Genomic DNA, 12410 nt, shown 5'->3' with positions numbered 1-12410 from the left:
GACACAGGCTTGCTGAATGGATTAAAACACAAGACCCATATATATGCTGTCTACAAGAGACCCACTTCAGACCTAGGGACACATACAGACTGAAAGTGAGGGGACAGAAAAAGATATTCCATGCAAATGGAAACCAAAAGAAAGCTGGAGTAGCAATACTCATATCAGATAAAACAGACTTTAAAATAAAGAATGTTACAAGAGAGAAGGAAGAACACTACATAATGATCAAGGGATCAATCCAAGAAGAAGATATAACAATTATGAATATATATGCACGCAACAGAGGCACACCTTAACACATAAGGCAACTGCTAACAGCTATAAAAGAGGAAATCGACAGTAACACACTAATAGTGGGGGACTTGGGCTTCCCCGGTGGCGCAGTGGCTGAGAATCCGCCTGCCGATGCAGGGGACACGGGTTCGTGCCCGGTCCAGGAAGATCCCACATACCGCGGAGCGGCTGGGCCCGTGAACCATGGCCGCTGAGCCTGCGCATCTGGAGCCTGAGCTCCTCAATGGGAGAAGCCACAACAGTGAGAGGCCCGTGTACCACAAAAAAAAAAAAAAAAAAAAATAGTGGGGGACTTTAACACCCCACTTACACCAATGGACAGATCATCCAAAATGAAAATAAATAAGGCAACAGAAGCTTTCAATGACACAATAGACCAGATAGATTTAATTGATATTTATAAGACATTCCATCCAAAAAGAGCAGATTACACTTTCTTCTCAAGTGCACACGGAACATTCTCCAGGATAGATCACATCTTGGGTCACAAGTCAAGCCTCAGTAAATTTAAGAAAACTGAAATCGTATCAAGCATCTTTTCTGACCACAACGCTATGAGATTAGAAATCAATTACAGGGGGAAAAAACGTAAAAAACACAAACACATGGAGGCTAAACAATACGTTACTAAATAACCAAGAGATCACTGAAGAAGTCAAAGCGGAAATCAAAAAATACCTAGAGACAAATGACAACAAAAACACAACAATCCAAAACCTATGTGATGCAGCAAAAGTAATTCTAAGAGGGAATTTTGTTGCAGTACAAGCCTACCTCAAGAAACAAGAAAAATCTCAAATAAACAACCTAACCTCACACCTAAAGGAACTAGAGAAAGAACAAACAAAACCCAAAGTTAGTAGAAGGAAAGAAATCATAAACATCAGAGCAGAAATAAATGAAATAGAAACAAAGAAAACAATAGCAAAGATCAATAAAACTAAAAGCTGGGGGGAGAAAAAAAAGGTCTCTGGCTTGCGTTCTATTTATAGTGGTCAAAACCTCAACAGAATCATGTTAAGACCAAGGGCAATGAAACACCATGGCCCAGCCCAAGCCAGGCTGAAGGAAGAGCCACTGTGGACTCTGTGGCCACAGACAGCCTGGATTCTGAGGAAGGAGGGGGAACACGCTCACCCCTGTGGAGATGCTCTGCCTCTAGGTGGGCCCAGCAGACACCTGCCCCCAACCTGCTTCTCTAGGAACAAAGAGTCTTCCTGGATTTCTCACAAGCTCATTACCATTTGCCTGCAGCCATTATTCTTGGAAGACAGATTTGGCACAAAATCCTTAAGTTGCATTTCCTTCCCTGCTGGCAAAGGTCTGAGGACAATTGGATTTTCTTTCCCTGACCACTCTGCTCAGATACCCAGAGGGTTTTTCCTTTTGCTTGAAAGTCCAATACTACAATGTTAACTACAGTGTTCTTTGGTGTTGGCCACTTTAGGTCCGTCTTCCCATGTACGTGATACTTGCTTCTAATATGTATTTATACTGTATTTTATTTCATCAAAGTTTTCTTGAAGTAGCATTTTTAATGTTTGTTCCATCTCATTGCTTTGGTTTTTGTCTTCAGGGGCCTCTATGATATGTATATTGAATCTTCACTGTCCATCACCTCCATGATTTTCTCTCAAATCCTTTCTGTCTGTCTTCATTTCTTTCTGATTTTGAAAACGTTCCTCCTTACATTCTTTTGCCATATCGTTTGCCATAGTGAGGTGTGACTATTTGTTCTTTGAAGTCAATTTAGAGTTGTGAACACAAAGAGCAGATAGCCAGGCAGGCCCAGATCGGTGAGTGCAAACTTTTTGAGTTCTATGCAAAAAATGAACCTACCATCAGGTCAATTGATCAATAATGACCAAAGCAGAAGTAGCTCCAATCCCCCAAATCTGCTGAGCCTGAGAAGAGGGAGAACACTTACAACTATTGATGTCAGGTCTTCACTCTCAAATCGCCCAATTGCCAGTTCCAGGGATTTGTACATGGCGGTGGAGACGCGCTGAGTAATCAGACGATTGAGGTCTATGGACCTGCCCAGGAGCTGGGCACAGAGAGTGGAAAGCATGAACAACAAAAAATAAATAAGCAAGAGAATATGGATCTATCCTAGGAAACTGATTCCAAAAGATAAGACAGACAATAATGTACAAAATTTAGATGACAGTATGATCAAATACCCTACTTTCCTAGAGCTGAAATTCTGCAAGTCAAAGCTGTAAGTAAAAGGACTTTCATAGTGTACTTACACTTACATCACAGACAGAAACCCCAAGCCTCCCCAGAGATCCTGGAGAGCCTGGGTCTGGCACTTAGCGTACCCCTTGTAATGGGTTCAGGGCCACCTCCCAGCACAGAACGGCCTGCGTGTGCCTTACCCTCACCGTGTCACAAGGATGAGTAAGAGAAAACTACTCCATCTCTACTGCAGAGTCCTAACAACAAGTGCATACCTCAGTATCATTTCAATAACATAAAAATACAGGCAAAACCCTGGTGAAAATGTCCCAAAATGTGAATGCTGGTTATTTGTAGATAGAATTCCATGAGATTTCCTTATAGTTTTCTGTATTTTCCTTTTGGTGATGTAGTATATATGTTATTTTTAAAGAAACAAAAAAAACAAGCACTGTATTATTACTCTTTGTGTGGCCAAGAAGCAGCTCCTTCCTGCCACTCTGAGCTGACTAGAGCCCACATCTTCTTTCTTTTAAGCTCTGCATTTTGGGCTCCTGGAGAGGAGCTGTGCTTGGGCCAGGCCTCCTGGGAGCTGCGCAGGGCAGCCTTCCCTTGTGTGTCAAGTTATCCAAGAGAAACTGCTTATCTTTAAAACCTCAGCTCTTTACATGGATGGTCCCACAGCCACATACATACATACTGACATCTATTGAAACCTGAGGAGCTCTAAGAAAACCCCACCATCTCCACTGCCGGCTCCAGGCCTCATCGTGCCCAGGAAAGGCCTGGCTCACCTGCACATGCCTCTGCTTGAGCAGCGTCTCATAGCGATTAGATGGCGGGAGATGGATTGTTGCACCCTGATTCTTGCATTCGGATCGTAACCGTTTATCAAGAAGCAAACTAGCATGGAAGGAACAGAGGACAATTTCTCACATCTGAGAAATTTAATGGAAGTGTCAGATCAAGTTGCCCAAGATTTTGTACCCAAATTACAAACACATACCTTCCTGCCATAACCTTATAATATGCAAATATCTGGTCGGCCAGCTTATAAACAAATTGGTCAAAGCAGAGATTCACCTAAAGGAAAGGAAAGGAAAGCGTGCATTAAATTTTGCTTCCCTAGGGAATGCCCTGGTGGTCCAGTGGTAAGGACTCTGCACTTTCATTGCCAAGGGCCTGGATTCAATCCCTGATCGGGGAACTAAGATCCCCCAAGCTGTGTGGTATGGCACCCGCCACCCCCACCCCAAAAAAGCTTCCCTAAACCAAGATCAAATAACAGAACTTAAAAAAAAATTTTTTTTGATCCAGCAATTCCACTTCTAGGTATTTAAATGGAAACACTAACTCAAAATGATATCTGTACCCCAGGGTTCACTGCAGCACAACAGCCAAGACATGAAAACTACCTAAGTGTCCACTGATGGATAAATGGATAAAGAAGGTATGTACACACACACACACGCACACGCACACACACAAATGGAATATTACTCAGCCATAAAAGAGAAGGAAACCCTGCCATTTTCGACAACATAGATGGACCTTGAGGGTGCTATGCTAAGTGAAATAAGACAAATACTGCATGATCTCACTTACATGTGGAATCTGAAAAAAAACCAAAAACAAACCCATAAATACAAAGAACAGATTGGTGGTTGCAGAGATGGAGCGTGGGAGAACTGGGTGAAGGGGGTCAAAAGGTACAAACTTCCAGTTTTATAAAATAAATAAGCTCTGGGGATTGAATTAAAAAACAAAACAAAACCCCGACCCTTTGTTAAGGCAACTAAAAAAGGCTCTTAGGAGAAAACAGAAACATCTTTACTGTGCAATAGCAGATTAAATCCATTTCAGTGGGACCAGGAGTGACCACCACACCACCACTGAAAATTATGTCAGAACCTTGCTTATTGATGGAGAAAAATGCTCCAATTCTCTTAAATACAGTGGAATATAAGAAAGTCTCTGTTCTTCACGTGCTCCCAGGGGCTATCATGCACTGCATCTGGGGGCAGCTCCTGACTCCAGGCTCTACGTCCCAAGAGCCGCTGCCCATGGCCTCCTCTGGGCTCCCAACGTCGGTCAGAGGTGCAGGGTGGACACAGTCTGTGACTTCACCCTCAAAACTGTATCCTCACACTTGCAAATGGGGCTAGCACATACCCCCCGGAACTGTGGTGAGGACACCCTGTGCTCAGAGCGGAGCTGCCCCAGGACCCACGGGTCTCTGTCCCCAGCGCACCCTGCCTCACTCGGGAGCCCACGACATCTCCCCGAAGAAGCACTTCCTGTGGTTTTTGTGAGGATGTGGGGAAGGAGACCCAGATGTATAATCTAATCTGCTGAGGTTAAATTCTCTTACATCTTGAGCTAGAAAATAAGATTTTTCTCCTTAGCTGCATGTACACAGACTTAATACTAGGAATTTGTCCTCAAGAATAATCCAATACAACTAAAAAGATATGTGCAAGGAAGTTCATCAAAGCATTATTTATAATTAAAAATAAAAAGCTAAAACTAGAGAAATTAAATAGAGGTTGGTTCAGTGCATCTCTTCTGTACAATGCCCCTGCTCTAAACTGTGTTCATGAAAGAAACAGGCAAGATATGCAGTGTTCACGACATGCAGTCACGTGAAAAGGATATCCCCCAACAGCTGATGTTTTAAGACCCCAATCATTCCGTGTGGATGCACAGAAAAAAGTGCAGATAGAAGGGTTCACCCCAAAATGTTTATTTCCAAGTTCATTCCATTGTTTGAACCTCCTTGTATTAAAAAGAGAGGTTGTTCCCTCTAACACTCAGAGGAAAAAGGAAATTTTCAAAAGTCTGTTAAAAGTGCCTGGGCCCTCACCTCTGCCTCGATTTCGTCATAGAGAAACTGCTTGTTGAACCTGGTGAGGGCATAGTGGGCGCTATCGTTGTACAGGTCCAGCGAGTAGAGGACGTACCTGCAGAACGGGAGAGAGGTCAGGCCAGCCGCCCACACGAGGTTTCTCGGCTCTCACACCCTGCCCTCCACGGGAAATGTAACCCTCACTGTCCTCCTCTCTCATGAGGAAAAACAACCTCTTACTTCAAATGCCAAACTCGGTTCCTGTCAGGGCCCTAACAGAGGCCCCAGCAAGCCGGCCAGACCCTCGGCAGGACACGCCTCGCTCAGCCACGCCCAGGGCGCCTGGCGGGTCCACGAGGGCCTTCTGCAACTTCATCTTCTCAATTATCCCATTTCAAAGATTTTCACCCCACTCTGCAGCATTTTTAATAACCACAAGAATGAGTCATTTTCTTATTTTTAAGAACAAACTGTCCGACTTAAAAGGAAAAACATACTAAGGTCCTGGGCCCCAGAGCTGACCATGAGCATGCCTGGTGTGGCCAAAGCCCCTCTCTCCCTGGACAAATGGTGGTAGCCGACGGTCTCCAGAAGTAAGGTCCCTCTGAGGGCTTGGGGCATGTAAGCAGGGGGCCCAATGTGGCCCTAGGGGCGCACACACGCTCATCAAGGCCTCTAACGCTATGGAACAGACACCACGGCTGCTGCAGAGTGAGGGAAGGCCGCCCTCCTGACGTGCCCAGGCAAGGATGGTGGGGGGAGGACCCGCTAGGCAGGGCCCCAATCTGCTCACTACACGACACCCTGTTTGCTATTACTTTCCCTCCATGGACTTGATATTTTCAAAATCTCTGACCCCCGGCCCTGACCCTGAGCTTCAAACTCTAAACAAAGATATTCAATGAACATTTCCTCTCCCAAATCCATCTGAGTCGGAGGCCATGCCACACACTACATGCCAGGCTACCTCTCCCCTTGCAAAGTTCCCGGCCCTCACAGCACCTGGACACAGTGGATTTAATTAGCTCTACTGCCTCAGCTCTGGATTTCAGTCTGAAGCCAAGACACCTGTTCCTTGTATTGGTATCTGAAGTCTCACCCCAAGAATTACGACTTCAGGGACTTCCCTAGTGGTGCAGTGGTTAAGAATCTGCCTGCCAGTGCAGGGGACACGGGTTCGATTCCTGGTCCGGGAAGATCCCACATGCCACAGAGCAACTAAGCCCATGTGCCGCAACTACTGAGCCTGTGCTCTAGAGGCCACGAACCACAACTACTGAGCCCAAGAGCCACAACTACTGAGCCCAAGAGCCACAACTACTGAGCTCCCACACCACAACTACTGAAGCCCACGCGCCTAGAGCCTGTGCTCCGCAACAAGAGAAGCCACCGCACTGCAACGAAGAGTAGACCCTGATCATCACAACTAGAGAGAGCCCACGCACCGTGACGGAGACCCAACGTAGGCAAAAATAAATAAATTTAACAAAAAAAAGAATTACGACCTCAAATGAAGTGCTGAGAACAGTCACCCCTCCCCCACCTCCCAGCTCCCAAATGCCACCAAGGGCCTCAATCTCACAGACAGGAGGCTGGGACAGGCTTCCAGGACACTCACTCCATCATCGACGCTTCCTTGGTCTCCAGGATGTGGTCTGTCAGGATCCAGGGCATGGACATCTCAATGGGGAACTGGATCCTCCTGCCCATGGTCAGCTCCAGGAAGAACTCTCGGAACCACAACTGCGAAAGGTCACAGCACTGCTGGAGCGTCTCTTAAGGAATTCAAAGAACACCACATTAATATTCCGCAAGCAGAAAAGACTGCACAGGACAGTGCGAGGGGGCGCGTGCCAGGCTCTCAGCCCTGAGCTGCGGAGAGCACACGTGAGCAGGGAAGGGCCACGTGTGCCTCGCACAGCGTGGCCACAGGCAAAGCCACCTGGATGTGCCGATTCTCACTCACAAACAGAGCAGAGTCAGAGCCCAGCCCCACGGGCCCCGCACGGGCGCCACGGGAGCTGGTCAACACTGCGCGCCTTCTGGTAGGATTTATTTTACATGAGATACAGACACAGCGTTACATATGCACACTTGGTGCAGGTCCATCTAATGCAAAATAGACAGACTGAAAAAAAATGTTTCCATCCTTTCATGAAGAGAAAAACAAAAGCCTTGCTATTACTCTAAACCTGCAGCACTTGCAGCCAAGATAGAGGCCTCCCACCCTGAATAACGGCTGTAGCACAGAAATAAACATGGACGGCTCCACGATGACAAAGGGGCATCCACACGTGCCCTGGTCACCCTAGGACGGGCTGTGCTCATCAGGTCACCTGCCACCTTCCACGCATTGCGGTCATGGGTGGTTTCTGATATTTATCACCACCTGCGTCTCAAGCCAGGCGACAGTCACATTGGCCCGTGTTGCTGACCCAGTTCAGGTTACAAAGACTTTGCGTCCAGGTCACTGGGCCAGCCCTGGGCCCACAGACCTCACCCTTCTAAGGGCCATGCCACATGGAGGGAACCCACAGCCGGCCGTGCATTTAGAGCAACAGGTGAGGGAATGTCACGAGGGTTGCAACTTGTGTCACTGCCTGGGTGCGTGAAGGGACCACAGCAGGGGCGACCAGGCAGGCGGAAGCATTCTAGACGGTGTTAGTGGTGTTAGAACATGCTGGGCCGGACACTGGTCAGCAGTAGCTCTTACCACTGAAATTTATCAAGTGGGTGTAGAAGAATGACTCGCGATGAAATTTTTCTATGTCCAATATGGTGGGCCCCTCGAGGCTACTTCTCAAGGTTTTCTTGGAACCACTTTTGTCTGCAATGAGGGACTCTAGCATGGTTCTCACCATGTAAAGCTGCATTATCCAAGGAAAAACATTTGTGGGGGAGAAAATATACATGGCACATTAGTCAGGACAAACGCAGATAAACCACGAGAGGGACTGCCCAGTGGACACCGTGCAGGCTCCTCGCAGGGGCCCATCCACGAGGCCAAGTCGCTGCTGCTTGGGACAAAGAACTTGGCGCAGAACTGTTCGCCTCGGGCCGTAAATACCAACAAGAAAAACAAACAATGTCTTACCACCAAAGGTTAATAGAGGCGGATAGGTGTAGGACTGCCTCAGAAACGCGTTAACCACATGCAAGAGCCTTTCCGTGCCCACAGACTTGAGCTGCCTGAGCAGCTCAGCAGAGCTCAAGGACTCCGCCATGGTGCGCACCAGGTAGAGCTAGACACGGACAGACGGGAGAGCGGAGACAGCGTTAGTCACACGCAGCACAGGGCAGGGACAGACACGCGGACGAGTGAGCAGGGTGCCTGCGTGCTGGCAGACAGGGGACGGACAGACCCCGGACGGCACCCTCCCTGGGCAGCAATGACTTCCTCCCAGGTACCCCAGAGGTTTCATACGGAGCCAGCAACATGAAAAACTGACCGAAGCGATTCTAAAAGCCCCCAACACAGAGATAATGAGTAAGAAGTACAAAGTCCCAGAACAGGAGGGGAAAAGCCAAAGGGCATAGTAAATCAGGTATGAGGGTCAGAGAAAAGCTGCCTGGGGGCAGGAGGGAGCTGAGTATGCCAGGAGAGGGTGCAGCAGTGGTAGCTGAAGACCACAGACACGCCGAAGCTATGTTTTTAAATTTCTAAAAAATTTTATCTTTAAGAATGATCATTTATAGAGCCAACATAAAAATTGTAACCATACACTTAAACACCCACCAGGCAACACAGCATAAATACAGACACATAGACTTTCACCCACATTTTTGGGATAGGAGTTGATGCAATGAAATAAACTTCTGCATGCAAATAACCAAACCCAAGAATTACAGGGTGTCTGCACCCCAGATCCACTTGGGCGAGGAATAAAGGAGCAAAAAAGACACAGGCAGTACTTTACCTGCCCAAGCAGACAGCGGTGAGGTCATTTCATTCCCAGCCCCCCTACCACCCCCCAGCTCAGGGTCAGCCCACTCAGGGGAACAGGCAGAGACAGGGGATCGGGGAACAAGAACCTGGGTGCTAGAGGGTCCCACGGCGCGCCGTGGCACTTTAATGTCAAAGCCGCTCTTGGGGTCCTTCTCGCCCCGCAGGGCCGGGTCGTTGAAGGGCTCGTGCCCTGTCTCCCAGTCACACACGGTCTTCCTGATGGCCTGCAGGACACTAAACCGCCCGTCAAGCTGTCAGGGCAGATGCAGTGCTGACACGCTCGGCACTTTTACAGTCACAGCATCGCTTCGCCTCTCACACATGAATTGCTCCGGGGGCAGGGGGAGGCGTGGTAATGGACCAGGGTCAACGTGAAACTTTAAAAATAGATCGCTTTCTTGGGGACATTACTACCCTCAGAAGATCTAATGTAGCTGCATTTTGCATCAATTAGCCCAGACGTGATGTTTTATTTCCTAAACACTGAGACATACTCAGGGCAGCAAGACAGACCCCAAACATCACCCAGAGCTGAAATTCAACCTCCCTCTGTGAATCATCCCATTTTCTAACTTGAATTTGAAGTCACCAGCACAATACGGGGGACTTTGCCCGTGCCCCCAACTCACTTTGACATTGGGATGCCCCCACTGCCAACAGGGCTCCACCATTCGGAGTCCTCCACAGCACCACCCTCGCGGCAGACGCCACACCCACACGCCCATCCTAATCACCTCACGGGGAAAGCTCTAGCTAAGTCCAGAGTTACTCTAAGACGATGCTGCCCATTTCCCACGTGGGGAGGCTCCACCACAGTAAGCATGAGCAAAACCGAGGCACTACTGAAAATATGAAAACCTTTACTAAGCCCTCCAGGAGAGAGAACAAAAACTGGGAAACCTCACAGTGTAAGATCTTATTAATGCTAAAGTCATACCATACCAGGTGACAATTATATCAACCATAAAGCAACAAAATGAAATCAGTACATGTGTGAGCCCCTGTGAGCTTCATTTTAGGTAAATGTCTCTGAAAGAAAACTTTATCTAAAAGGCTAAACATTAATAGAAAACTAGCTCAAGATTGCTACAGGAACTGCAATATGTATGTACTGGGTTGGCCAAAAAGCTCATTCGGGTTTTTCTGTAACATCTTACGGAAAAACCTGAACAAACTTTTTGGCCAATGCAATAGTTTTTGACTCATTTGTAAGACGGGCAAAAAGGAACAGAAGCAAAAATACTGAAGAAATGGGGGATGAGATTCTGGGTTGTGTGTCCCTACGGGGCTGGTGAACAGAATTGCCAGACAGATTTTGAGACACTCCCAGGCCCCAGATAAGCACACCCTTGTCCCTGGGTCTCCAGACTGCCTAGACCTTCTGTAGTTGATTTACTGTGGGCTACTCAGGTTAATAATTGGACCCACTGCATTACATTTAGAGGAAATTCACCAAAAGGGTGCCTGGAGGTTGAATATAAATGCACTTTATGGAAATGTAACTCTACAGCTGTTCAAACCTAAGCTGATCCTTCAGGCAGCGTGTGCGGCAGGGCTGACCTCTGGATGACGTTCTTCTTCTTCTTGATGGCCTGCCTGAGCGGCTCCCTGAGGGTGACCTGGGAGAAGTCCTGCAGCGCGGCATAGACAGTGTGGCGGATGGCATGGTTGAACACGCTCTCCATCCTGCCCATCAGCACCTGCAAGCCTTTGATCATGGCGATCACCTGCAGGGGCACGGACACATGATCTTCAGTGTGCTGGAGGGTCACAGCTGAGCTCCATGGGCCTGACACATGCCAGGAGACTGCCTCCCCCAAGCACAGGGCCTCTCCCTGGCCTCCTGTGTTTCTGCTCTGCACCTGCAGCTGTCCCTGTTCCTAGGTCTGACCCCATCAGACCATGACTGCCTCGAGGGCAGCGACAGATCTGCTTGGCCTGGAGCCAACATGGGCATTTGGTAACTGACTCAAAATACTTCTGAATGCATTCGGGTGCACCTCTCTGTGAAAGACTTCAACGAAACAGAAAAAGATTCAGGAAAGCAAATTTGTTATTATCTGGACAGAAAAAAAGAAGTTACAAGCTTGTAACCCAAATCCCATCTGTTAAACCAGCAGTCCCCAACCTTTTTGGCACCAGGGACCAGTGTTGTGGAAAACAATTTTTCTGAGGATGGGGTGGGGGGGAAGGTTTTGGGATGGTTCAAGTGCATTACATTTACTGTGCTCTTTATTTCTATTATTATTACATTGTACTATATAATGAAATAATTATACAACTCACCATAATGCAGAATCAGTGGGAGCCCTGAGCTTGTTTTCCTGCAACTACATGTTCCCACATGAGGGTGATGGGAGACAGTGACACCCGAAATGTGTTGCTTATGTCCGTAAGATGCAGCTTAATTGTCACTTGCCACTCACTGATAGGGTTTTGATATGAGTCTGCAAGCAACTGATTTATTATGGTCTCTGTGCAGTGAAACCTCTCTGCTGATGATGATCTGTATTTGCAGCCGTTCCCTAGCGCTAGCATCACTACCTCAGTTCCACCTCAGATCATCAGGCATTAGATTCTCATGAGGAGTGTGCAACCTAGATCCCTCACATGCGCAGTTCACAGTAGGGTTCTCATTCCTATGAGAATCTAATGCCGCTGCTGATCTGACAGGAGGCGGAGCTCAGGTGGTAATGTGAGCGACGGGGAGCGGCTGTAAATACAGATGAAGCTTTGCTCGCTCACCCACCATTCACCTGCTGTTTGGCCCAGGGGTTGGGGACCCCTGTGTTAAACAATAATGGCACAGTGAATTAATATGCATAAAAAGGTCAGAAGAAAATGCACTGAACTGCTTAAAGTTCATTTTTGTGATGGCATCAGAGACGTGATACTGTCCTCATTTCACATATGTGTTTTCTCTGTTTGAGGATTTATATGATGAATCTGGGTTGCTTTTCTAATGAGGAAAAAAAAGGGAAATTTTCTATTTAAAAAAGCAAATTCCCCAACTGAAGTTGAATTGAATTCAAATTCACAGCAATCCGAATGAAAATGAAATTACTATATATTCAAACTTATGAGATGTAGGAAAAGGTGTGCTGAAAGGGAACTTTGGAACTTTGGATGCATATATTAGAA

The 12410-nt window shown here is 47.3% G+C and overlaps 1 protein-coding gene across 5 annotated transcripts in view; it reads right to left on the bottom strand.

The window, feature by feature from the left end:
- The window catches only part of CYFIP1 (cytoplasmic FMR1 interacting protein 1), a 91073-nt gene that overhangs the window by 27753 nt on the left and 50910 nt on the right, over positions 1–12410 (bottom strand). For all 5 annotated transcript variants that reach the window (XM_059055003.2, XM_067025760.1, XM_059055004.2 and 2 more), the window contains 8 exons: positions 10830–10996; positions 9356–9503; positions 8037–8190; positions 6942–7098; positions 5342–5438; positions 3485–3561; positions 3273–3381; positions 2225–2344 (listed from right to left, as the gene is read on the bottom strand). In XM_059055003.2, the coding sequence (XP_058910986.1) occupies positions 2225–2344; positions 3273–3381; positions 3485–3561; positions 5342–5438; positions 6942–7098; positions 8037–8190; positions 9356–9503; positions 10830–10996 (1029 nt within the window). The remainder of the gene's footprint in view (positions 1–2224; positions 2345–3272; positions 3382–3484; positions 3562–5341; positions 5439–6941; positions 7099–8036; positions 8191–9355; positions 9504–10829; positions 10997–12410) is intronic.

This window comes from Kogia breviceps, chromosome 2, assembly GCF_026419965.1.
Source record: "Kogia breviceps isolate mKogBre1 chromosome 2, mKogBre1 haplotype 1, whole genome shotgun sequence".
Lineage (NCBI taxonomy): Eukaryota > Metazoa > Chordata > Mammalia > Artiodactyla > Physeteridae > Kogia > Kogia breviceps.
The sequence above is the reverse complement of the archived record's forward strand: the minus strand, read 5'-3'. Positions and strand labels throughout refer to the sequence as shown.